Source organism: Fundulus heteroclitus, chromosome 24 (assembly GCF_011125445.2).
Source record: "Fundulus heteroclitus isolate FHET01 chromosome 24, MU-UCD_Fhet_4.1, whole genome shotgun sequence".
Lineage (NCBI taxonomy): Eukaryota > Metazoa > Chordata > Actinopteri > Cyprinodontiformes > Fundulidae > Fundulus > Fundulus heteroclitus.
This window is the reverse complement of record NC_046384.1, coordinates 22,776,672-22,788,956: the sequence shown is the minus strand read 5'-3', so window position 1 is coordinate 22,788,956 and position 12,285 is coordinate 22,776,672. Positions and strand designations below refer to the sequence as shown.

Genomic DNA, 12,285 nt, shown 5'->3' with positions numbered 1-12,285 from the left:
CTTATCTCTGTGCTCGAGTCAACAAGATTATTAAAGAAGATAGCTGAACTGTTTAATTAAATTTGGCTCAGTGTCAGCTCATCTCGGATTCACTATAATTAGAACGAGTGCTGTTCTTTGTGCTCTTTAATGTTAGCTGCAGTAAAGCTCTTCATTAACTGTGGACGTAGAGAAGGCATGTGAAGCCATCTTTGGCTAAACTCGTTTTATCACAGCTTTTTTCCTCTGTGGGCGACAGTGCTCATAAAGACAGCTGAAACCAGACATTTGCATACCCCTTGATAAAAAGACACACAACAGCATTAAATAAGACTAAACACTTCCTGTCCTAGGTCAGTTAGGGTGACAGTAATCATCTCTGATTGCTGGATGACAGAATAATAATTCCTACCTTCTTCAAATTCAGAAGTTTACCAATACTAAGTCCACTTTGCCTCTAACCTTGGGAACCTCAAACATACTTCCCTTCCTTGTGTGAAAAATCTAAAGAAATCAGTCACTATGTGAGGAGGAGAAATGTGGACCGCCTGGTTCATCTTTGGGTAAACTTCCCAGAGGCCTGAAGGAGCCACGTCCATCTGTTCGAAATGTTATTTGCAAGCATGAACATCATGCTCATGTTCAGCCAACACACATTTTAGGAAGGAGCTAATCCTCTTATCCCCATAATAAAAGCAAAAGAAAAAAAAAACTTGTATAGATGCTGAGAGTGTCATTATCCACCATGAAACCTGCCCACACTGCCTGAAAGGCCAATTAGCAAAGAAGAAGCCATTTCTCTAAAAGCAGCATATATAGATGCCAGATTGTAGTTTTCACATATATTTGGAGGTAACTCAAATTTTAGGGACATGTCCTGTGATCTGATGGAAATAAAATAATGACATCATTACATTTTGGGAGAAAATGCAGGACAAGAAGAAAACCCATTCTAACTGTGAAGAAGATGTGCTCCTCTGTGCTCTATTAGATGTTCAAAGCTGGAGATATTCTCATAGAGCCTAACCCTCTTTTCAACTTCTCCACAACTTTATGTTGGATCTGTCCTCTGTGTTCCCGGGCCTTAGGGATGATGATGTTCTCTAAGAAATCGCTGAGGCCTTCACAGAACAGCTGGATTTCTGCTGAGCTTAAATAAGGGCCGGTTCTTTGCCTTTGCCAGTCCACCAGTGTATGTTTACCCAACAACATGTACGCGGTGGGGGGGCGTAGGGTGGTCCTTTCCTCTGAGTGTGCTGCTTCTTTCCTACAGGCTGAAGGAAGATTTAGTAGCGCTGACTCAGCAGTGCTGTTATTAATTCCATTTACTTTTTCTGACAAGTTACAAATGTCAGCTTTTAAAAAAGGCCATTGAAAGGTGAAGATTTTAATCATCCAAAGGAACAGGTAGGACTACACCCGTTTGAAGAAAAGGTACGTTTACCCTTTACAGTGGAGGGGGGGGGGGTTGCAGCCAGCATACAAAGTGCTGGATCAAAGTTATATCCAAATTATCACAAACATCAAATGTTCTGGGCTGAGATGGAAAAAAATGATAAGAAGCAAAGTGACAGCAGATTGTTTCAGTTACATCACTGTGCTATGAACACATTTAAAAAAAGAAAGAAGAATTGAAATGGATTAATGTTTTTTACCCAGATTATTATTTCTTCCTTGAATGATCCCAGCAAACATCACAGCTGACTGCATTGTCAGTGTTTAGAAAATTCTGTTAGAGAGTGGATCTACAGGATGAATAAACCTATTACATATCAATCACTTAAGAAAGCACAACATAAGATATCATTCTTTATGGAGACTCTACAGCATCTCAGTAGAGTATTATTTAATATTTATAAGCTTTATAGTATTGTTTAGCTCTCTGAACTGATTTTATATTGTCCTTTGGTTTTAAACTCAGGATGTGTTGTTCTGTTCCCCGTGGCCAACTCATTTCAGTGACTGGCTGTGAAACATCTATGGATGGGATGAATTCAGCGTGTCCATTAGTAGGCAGTTCAGCAGAAAAGACTCTGATACATGTACTGTATTCAGTTGTTCACCACAATGTGAGCGTGTAGGAATTTTAAAGCAAAGAGCTGTGTGTAGGTTAGCAGCTCAAGGACTCATTTTACGAGCGTGTAAAGGGTACTCCTTTTGTCACAAATGACTGTGACTACAAATAACAAAATAAAAGGTTTCAAGCAGTGAAATTGTCAAATAAAGCCCCAGTGAGGTGAAAAATGAGTTAACATGGAGCTAAGTCTTTACAAGATAATTGACAAGCATTGAGGTGAGGAACAATAGTAATGTTAATTGCCTGAGGTGAGTTTGTCAAAGAGGCTTTTCTAACATTGAAAATAACAAACCATTGTCTGCTTTGTTTATTAAGGTAAAAAAAATAATAAGCATGTCCAAATAAATGTAAAGGCCTATCAATTAAAAAACTCATTTGACTCAGGACAGTGAGGGTGCGAGAACATCTTTGCTTTTTTGTGCAGAAACTACTGCAGAGGTGTAACGCAGTTACAAAGCTCCATGGGGACATCACACATAAATCTTGCCAAATGGGACAACAGTACCATCTGCTGTTTGAGCTGTACCAGCAATTAGTAGTATGAGTAGCAAGGGATTCTGGGTAATCTTCAGAGCAACGGCTTCACTGCATTGATGTAACGTAGCTATGAATGTCTGTGGACAAATAATGTTAATGACCCAGAAAGAGTATAAAACTTAATGTAACTATTTTATCTTTGATATTAGTGGATGGATATTATTTTCACCATATTTTCAGCTGGTCTATTCTAGGTCTCTTTTTGCCTTTTTTTAAAAGGATTTTGTTGGGACGTACACAATTTCCTAAAATTTTGTACGTTTTATGGTATTTGTCCTCTGCATTTGGCCCATCCCTTAGGGAGCAGTGGGCTGAAGCATTCTGGGGCTAAAGGTCTCACTCATGGACCCAAAGATAAGTATTAAGACTGGGGAACTTGCAGCCTTGTCAGGATGCAGGCGCCCTGCTTTAGACACCAGCCCAGCACTCCTTCATGCAAGCATAGGTTCCTAAACAGGTAATCAATTTCTGCGATAACAGACATGCTTTTAAGCTAGGGCTGCTTAATTTAGCTCTAAACCATACAATAAGGTACACAATGAACATTAAACAGCCAATAGACTGATTGTATTGGCCTCAAATAGCCAAAAGCCTTTAAAAAAATAAAGTGCCAACAGACCTGCTTTGTCTCTCCATGCTTGCCACTCTTAGGTGCTCCCACCGGGAGTTCAGGAGGTTCATCTGCTCCCTGACCTCAGTGTCCTCCTCCTCACTGAGGTTACCCTCTGACAGCAAAGCAGCCCCGGCCCGCAGGACACGGCCAACGCTACCCTGATGTGTGGTCAGCTCCGTCATGTAACCCTGGTGAGCGGAGAGTTGAAGACATTTCACACATATGTACTCCATGAATCTATCCAAGGGGGGGCAGATTTGTCACATAATTCTTTCCTGGTGCTCAGTTAAACAATTGGATTTAAGCAGAATATTCCCTTAAATGCAAAACAAATGTGAAGGAGTGGAACAAAACACTGAGTCGACAGCCAGACCATCGAAGCACATGCTATATGTTGGCTGTAAAGAACTTACAGTTCTTTACAGCCAACATAAACTTAAGTTTTTGATTGTAGCTGCAGTCTTATTGTATATGAATACGTTATCTTCTGACATCCCCTGCATGTGTAGCATTAGCTTGAATCAACTTTTTAGGTCTAAACAACATGAGAAGTAAACTACGTTTAGACTTCAAGAGCTTCAGTGGCAACAAAAAGACTGCACTGTAACTAACATTTTGACAGCTATATCATTGTAGTGTAGCTAAACCTTCTAAGTGAAACACAGACTCCTTAAGAGCTGTGTAGTGAGACTTTTACCTGCTAGCATTCATTTCTGCTGCGTTTTACACAGTCACAACACAGTTCTTTAACGTAAAGCCTTCTAGTCACACACACAACAAGGCTGATGAGAAGCAGACCAGAAATACCGTCTACCTAAATTATGGTTTTTGAAAACCTCCATGGTGGAGGTGGTCACTCTTGGCTTTCATCATATACACACCCAAAGGCAAAAATGTAATTGTATTGACAAGTGATGGACAAATCAATGACACAACTAGACGCATGTAAACTGTTAGCTCATTGTAATGTTGTCATGACAAGGTGTTTGTCAGACATCCATGCTTCAGCTATCAGAGTTCCTTTTAGAAAGGATTTTAAAGAGTTTCCCTCTGTTTCCACAGTCCTTACCTCATGTGTGTGAAACTGCTCCTTCACCTCCTCCACATGGCTGGAGATGGGGGGCTGAGAATGGAGGCCATCTTCTGCCGACAGCAGCCACGTCAACACCTTTGGAAAGCCCAGTGGATTAAAGCAATATACTTAAAAAATAAGAGGGAAGTTTGTGTGTTCATATTATACTCAGCAGTTCCACATAGCAATAATAGCATCAAGAAATGGGCCTTCTTCATAGTGCGTAACATCTTCAAGCACACTGGCTCCTATTGCTTTTTTACACCAAAAAATCTCTTCCCCTTCAACTTATTCCCATTTTGTCACATCACAACCTCAAACTACAAATTGTTTTATTATGCTTTTATGTCATAGACCGACACTAAGTTGTGCCTGACGGTGAAGGGTAAGGTACATTTGTATTAAGCCACAAGATATTATATTTTCATGTCTGAATAAATGAATTTTATTTGAAGAAGTGAGGCATGCACACATTGAAAATGAATTAAAATGAAAATTTGTTTGTTTTCACGCCTGGTTAATATATTATTAATGACCCTATCCTGTCCCAGATTTTATATATAACTCTTTATGTTGGATTTATATTACAAAAAATTATTCATATAAAACACATCCCCTATTCACAAAATAAAATATTTAATAATACTATACATAAATATTGAACCTTTTCATACATATATATTTAAAGTATACAAAATAACAGTTCTGTAATAATTTTAACAATACGGACAATATCAATAATTATAGACAATTTTAATCAATTATATTATTGTCAACAGTGGATATTATACCGTACATGTTTTTAATGACATTTCTTTGAAAAAAGTTGTTTAACTGTTTGGCATCTCCTCCAGACTCAGACTGCTTTAACTAACACAAAATCTTTGTCTGGTACTGAACTTATAACGCATGAATTCCTCTTGACTTGTGGTTTCTTAACATCCCTCCCACCTATTGAACACATTTTGAATGTTTTCCGGTGGATAATCATGCTTTGCTGACGTGGGGTCTTTATGCTACCACATGGTCACTAACGTTCTCTGAAGATACCTCTGAGGCCTTCTCAGGACACTTGTATTCATACTTGTTCTATGCCATAAAATACATAAGAAATGTGTGGTCGTAACCTGACAAAAGGTGTTAAAGTTTAAGAATTACTAGGTATACTACAGTGAAATATGAGGCCAGCCTTTGGAGTTGTACATAAATGAATATGTAGAGAATTGGGCCAATGTTGCAAAAAGAGGGTCAGGATTAATCTCTTTGAGATTTGTCACCAGGAACTTTGTATTGTAATGCCTTACCTCCTCCAGAGCAGCCTGGTAGCTCTCCAGGCTCGTGGATCCAGGAAGCAGAGGGCTGAGGCCCCGCTGCAGCTCCTCCTGGCTGCGGGTCAGGAACTGAAGGATGTGCAGCAGAAGAAAGCAGGAGAAACAGGGGATGGTTTGTGGGGATGAGAGGGAGAGGGAAGAAGGGCAAGGAGGAGATGGATCGAGAAAACCAACATTAGGTGAATGTGAAGGTGACAGCTCGACATTAGGAGAACAAAATGCAGGGAGCATGAGCAGACGTGTGGGAGAGAGAATAAACAGAGACAGGGAAAGAGCCGTTATGTGTTAGCCATCAATGCTGACGACAGGTTCAGCTTCAACAACTGTTCCTCTTTCTCAGCACCGTTCCCAAGCCTGCCTCTCTTCTTTTTTCTCCCAGTTTGTATCTTTAAGAGCGTGTTATAGAACTGGACAGCAGCCTTTCTCTGAGGTCTCCAGGGTTTTCTTCACTTCCCTCTTCCCTCGGCTCAGAGGTAGATATACACGGAGAAATCTTTGTTGCTACCGTGGGAAGGCTCTATGAGTTAGCTAGTGAAGCTAACTGGTAAATGAGCTCCTGGGGCTCAACAGATTAGAATATCAACAAAAAGAAGATTTTTTTCAGCTATTTAATGTTTAGACACCATCTTAAATGAATAAAAGCTTGAAGAGTTTTTTATTATCGGTTTTATTTTCTGAAATTAATAAACTTTTTGATTATGTTTTACATATTTCAGGTACATTTATCTATATTTACATCTAACTATAATGTAAATGAAATGGGACAGTAACTGTTACAGACTGAAAACTACATGGATTTGTTTGTTTAACAGGAAGGAGCAACTATCAAAGCTCTAAAAGAAAAAAATCTATTCACTTTACAAGTTTGACTGGTTCCAAAAGGTTTTGTCATCTTGTATTATTTAGCATATGCAATCTGGATGAAGTGTGTCCTGTAGCCAGAAGGGGGCGGTAATTGGTAAATTGTTTGGGCGCCGATGAAGACTAAGGTGACTGCGACTGAGGTGACAGAAAACATTTGTGTTGAGAATGACAAAGTTGTGCAGTATTAATGGGCAAAACTAAGTTATCCCCAAACTAACGTTTTAAGAAATTAGTGAACAATAATTCCATTTAGATTTTTGTGATTTATATTGCAGTTTTCATGCTTCTTTAGATTTAAGGTAGTCCTCAACATCCTCATGGTCGCTTTATCTCTAGATTTTGAACCAGAGATAATCAAATGTATTCCACACTGGAACAGCGCAGAGATACAGACTTTAACATCACCGTCGGCTAACTGTTAGCCAGTCGTGGTACGCTCACAGTGCAAACAAATCATGTGAATCTCATCTGCCACGATGGGATGGAGGCTTCTTTACTGCCTAAACCACTTTTCATAACTAACTTTTCGTAACTAAATGTTTTCAGAGCAGGCTGATGGTAAGTTTTAATTGGCCCAGTTTGTAGATAAGTTCATCTCCAAAACTTGTGTTCTTTCTTCAAAACAAAATATACAAACAGAGACAGAACAGGCCTTAAGCTGAGGTCCCCATCTTAAAACCACAGACTGATATCACGGGGTAGAGATTGGATAGTTTGTTGGTCGGTAAAGTTAACTTTTTGACTTTGGGATATTTTTAAATCTTTATTAAAAAGGATAAAAAGCTTGCTATAAAGCAGAAGGAAACAGCGCTGCTTTTGCACGGCTTTAAAAGATGAATGACTCTCCCTGTGGCTCTACGCTTCTCCAGGAGTGAATGCTGCTTGTCGGGACTTTGATGCAATCAACTGGTTCCCTTTTATAGGAAATGTTTGATCAATCTATATAATCTGACCCAATCTGTATAATATGATTGAACTTGACTTTGTAAAGTGCCTCGAGATGACATGGTTCATGAATTGGCGCTATATAAATAAAATTGAAAATTGAATGACGTTGTCACCATGGCCGGTTTGGGACTTTCTAATAACTGTCTCTGCTTCATCTTATTGCAACCTGTAGGTAGGAATTAAAAACCCCTAAGCCTTAAGCCTCCGTCCCCTCTGCCCCCCACCCCCTGTGGACACTTTAAAGAAATCTGGGCAAAATGGTAAATGATAAAAATACATCATTATAAATGAAACATAAAAGAAAAAATATAAATAATGTTCTTATAACTGTATATGCCAGATTGTCTCGGATATTGGAGAAATATCTGGATCACACATCTAATAATAAGTGGCAGGGATAATATTTACACCTTCATATGAGATCTTTTGCCTCAGCAATGGCGGGTGCGATCAACACATTGATAGCTATCAACACATTGATAGCTTAAAAGATTCTTCACCGCTGTAATATTATTTTGATCAGTTTTCATTGTGTGCTCACTACCAGGCTGTGTGCTGGCCTGTCAGCGGAGGGAGAGTTAGGCTAGACCGAGCTCCTTTCAGCGGGGCACCACGTCGTGGTGTCTGCCACGCCAGATGCCACTTGTCGCTCTCGCTGTCCCTAAATCCTTTGTCCAGTTATTCTGCTCATATTGATCAATCCCACCAATTGTAGAGATTTTTTCCAGATCGCAAACCTTCAAAACAGAGTCTAGCTTTTCTATCGCTTTTCTCTTTAGTATGGTCCATTTTTAAAGCGCTTTGCATATTCACGTAGCACGGCACACCAATCAGCAATGTAAACAAAAGACATTGCCCAGGAAAATGACCAGTGCATCCCACAATGCATTGCAAACTGCATGCCTTTTCGAGCCCATAATGTCAGGATTAAACAGAGAGGCTTTGCAGATTTCCAGTTTCAGTTACTGGGCTGCAATATTTGTGTTGTATAGGTGTTCATTAAGAGAATGCTTTCAGAACCAGACTGGGCAAAGCTCCTCAAAGTACAGATGGTGTGAAAAAATAACTTTTTTAGAAGCCAAGAATTAAATAAAACTCAGCAAAGCTGCAAGAAATTTGTACTTCCCCAAGTTCAAATGTAAGTGCACCTCAATAAATGTTACTTGAACAGTAAAAGTGTGATGTATTATATACAGTTATTCATAACACAGACTCCATTCAGGCACTTCTGTAAGTTTGTATGATTATAGCTTACAGCTAATGGAAACCCCAAATTCTGTCTCCCAAAAATATGGCGCTATATCTGACAATCACAATAACAAGAGGAGACTGCTGACATGGCGGTTTTCTTGCCAACATTCATTAACACCCTGGGTCACAAATGGTCATTGTTGAAGCGGTAAGTTGGTGGAAAGACAATGTGGAAGGAAACGGCGGGGTTTTTCAGAACAAAGTGAAAATGTTGCCTTTCATTTGGAAGTCAGGATCCAAAGGTTTAGAGGAAAGGAGGGGTACAGGGTCAAAGCTGCTTCAGGTCCAATGTGTTTCCACAAGTTTCTAAAATGAATAAAGCTGTGGGGAGCCGTGTGATCTGGTGTGAAGATTGATTTATGCTTGACACACGTACGTTCTGCATGGAAATGAGACGTGCAGACACAGCGCCTGCAGTATTTATGCTCCATTTCCTCTAGAGGGCAGCGTTGCGCTCCTACTACACCCCACTACACGTAGAAGTAGAAAACACAGCGGCTTCCAAGATTTAAGACTCTTAGTTTCTAAGAGTGACGGTGATTTCTGTCCAGGAATTGTTGATAATTTGTTGATCACGGTGATTTTTTGGGCTTATTCAGAGCAATATCTAGACTCCAGAAGGAGCGCTTTGCTCGTCCGCCATGTTTGTTTTACAGATGGCAGTTAGTAATTTTCCTAGGTGTGAGGACGAGTGTGGTAGCCAAAATGGCGTAACATGGCTGTGCGGACCAGGCAGATGCATCACGCATAAAGTCCTCTGGCCAGCCAGCTACCAGTCTTCTCTCTGCCGACAGGCTTTGTAGAAGCGGGGATGCTGAATTTATTTTCACGCAGAACTTAGGACTGAACACCGCCAGAGGTACCGGTACCCGCCAGCTCCCAGAACCTGAGAGACAGCAGAGCCAGCAATGCAGACGAGCCAAAGGGCTCCATTAAAGGCTACTGGGCTTCCTAAACACCTCAGCAGAGAACGTATTATTGCCTCCATGTCAGACGGGACTGATGCAGTAAATCATGTAAAGGTTTAGGGTCAGGGTTACCTAGCGCTGAGTTTGTGAGGCCCAGAAAGGTACGTCCACGTACTCAGCACAACTGAAGTCTGGGTTAGCTGTCATCCATAAACATAATAAAATTAACAAAAAATGCTCAAAGGAAATCAATCTATAATGAATCTTGATAAGTTAGATTTTTTAATTAAATTACTAACTTTTTAATGATATTCTGATTTGTTAAGATGCACCAGCAAGCTAACACAATTATAATTGCTTTTATTTTAGGCCATTTTCAATTTGCAGAGACACAAGGAAAGAAAGTTGGAATCAAATAGAGCCCATTTTAATCACAAACCAAATATATTATATTTCTAGACTTGATATCATGGACACTTTTTGGCAATGACATTGAAAGAAAAAAAACAGCCGCAGCAGACAAACAAGTGTTCGGCCAAAACATGCACATAGAAATGTTGGGCTTTAAGCGTTAGCACTGCGAGACACGGACCTGCTCAGTAAAACGTCTCCTCTTTTGCTCTGGTGACTTGACATATGCAGCCTGGGTGTAGGCATAGCTTTTATAGCGAGGCTGAGGGGAGGGGCTCCGCACACGGCCCTGAGCCACACTCACCGTGATCTGAGAGCCAAAGACAGAGGAAGGATGGAGGAGTTGGCAGAGAGAGGAGAAAGAAAGGACAGATACAGGCAGAAGAATGTAAAACAGTGCGCAAAAAACAAACCAAAAGCCAAAATACACAAATGAGTAAAAAAGCAGAAAATAAAAGACAATGGTAGGGGGGAGAGCAGGATGCAAGAAATAAAAGTGTGCAAGAGAAGATGCAAAATCACAATTCAAGAGTAGAAAGTGAGGCAAAATGTTTCCATCCAGATGTCAAATTAATCTTTAGGGACGATGTCTTTTTAAAAGCATCAAAGGAGAGCAGTGAGGTCAATAATTTAAGGGTTAATGCTCTCAGTGTGTGGTGTAATATAACTGTTCATCAACTGAGTAAAACTGGGATGGGTGTGCATTGGTTTGAAAGAAACAGCATTTGAATTGGACCTGTTGGCTCTAGGTAAAAGCTGTTAAATGAAACCCAATTCCTTTCTTTTCCATGCATTTAACAGACAGAAATACAAAAAATGATGCTGAAATTACTGTATTTTCACGCTTTTTTCATATCTTAGCTGCTTCTAATGAATACATATAAATTTAACAGTTTTTAAATGTTGATTCATTCTGACTGACATGAACCATGGGCTAACCATTAGTGCCTATAACGGCACCAGGGCGCTCTAGGCTTATTTTAACTATATGCTGCCGGTACCACTAAACCAAGGAACTGAAACATTAACTTAAAGACAACGGAGACTCCACCATCTCTTCCAGAGTTGTTCAGAAATGACCCTGAGGAGGAGGAATTGGGTGGATTCAGTGATGAGGACTGAGATTGGGACCTTGGGAAACTTGCTTACAGGTTATAGTTGCTTGGTGGAGCGGCTTGTTATGTTGATTCGGCCTATTCTGCCTGCCCGGCATGTTCTTTATGTTATTGTGTAGCTATGAATGTGCCACGTTAATGTACCAGATACCTATTCAGTCTGTTCTTCTGTGTTCTACTGTGTAGTTGAATTACTTGCCTTTCCAGAGGAAATATCTGCTGTTGGACTTCTAAATAAATTTTCCTTATAGTCTCATTTCCCCCCCTCTTCATGACATTTTTGGACTAATGTGACTTATACTTAAGTCAGGAGTGATGTATAGTCTGGAAAATACAGTTTTTATTTAAATGTATTATTACTATAAATGTATTATGAATTGCATTTATAACAGGGGTTTGCACACATTTAGGAGCCACTGTAACTGATTGGTGCAGTAGGCCTTTCACTATATAAATGAATGTTTCCCCTTCTGAGCTATACAAGGTTTTTGGAGAAAGTCAGTGGATGGAAACCAAGCTTTAGAGGCAGACAATAAAGACGGAGAGACAGGGTTATATACTGGAAACAGCAGCACACAGGCAAAGCAAGTGCAGCTCTTGTTCTGAAAAGCTTTCAATTTCCTTCTCCCCCCCCCCCCCCCCCTAAATCACAGTCCACACAGTAACTCTTACATTTTCTCCAAAGGAAGCACATCACTCTAAGTCATCCATTTTTAACCAAAGGAAGTAGAAATCTCTGTGTTCTACACACCATGTAGAGCTCGGTCTGGGTCTAGTTTATTTGCAACTATTCTCAAACTTTAAATCCATATATCTTTGGGGCTCTGCTCAATGGGTTTGCAGAAAAATGACCATGAAGCTGTGTTCAAAGTGCCACCTCAGTCAGTTTCTGGAGATTTGCTTGCCTTCTCAATGCTGATTCAACAGTGTTATGCTTTCAACTGGAAAAGCATAAAAGTCGCTGAAGCACTTGGACAGAGGATTTATTAAAATTAATTATTGGCTTCCCATCCTTGACCAAACTCTCTAATATAAAAAAAAACACCCCACAGGCCAGTGATTCCACAGATGCTCTCAAACGACGGAAGAAAGTCTGCTTTTCAAGAAGATCTGTTCATATGTTAGAAAGGACGTTGGTTATTAATGGTTTTCCCCTTATATCTCAAAGACTGAGCAGTC

The 12,285-nt window shown here is 40.0% G+C and overlaps 1 protein-coding gene across 15 annotated transcripts in view; it reads right to left on the bottom strand.

Annotated features, from left to right (window-relative positions):
• Positions 1 to 12,285, bottom strand: part of dmd (dystrophin) — a 311,598-nt gene that overhangs the window by 151,399 nt on the left and 147,914 nt on the right. For 14 of the 15 annotated variants that reach the window (XM_036127849.1, XM_036127856.1, XM_036127844.1 and 11 more), the window contains exons 10-13: positions 10,173 to 10,301; positions 5,583 to 5,678; positions 4,276 to 4,374; positions 3,213 to 3,394 (exon numbers count right to left, since the gene is read on the bottom strand). In XM_036127849.1, coding sequence (XP_035983742.1) covers positions 3,213 to 3,394; positions 4,276 to 4,374; positions 5,583 to 5,678; positions 10,173 to 10,301 — 506 coding nt within the window. The remainder of the gene's footprint in view (positions 1 to 3,212; positions 3,395 to 4,275; positions 4,375 to 5,582; positions 5,679 to 10,172; positions 10,302 to 12,285) is intronic. The other variant, XM_036127855.1, reaches the window with a different exon arrangement.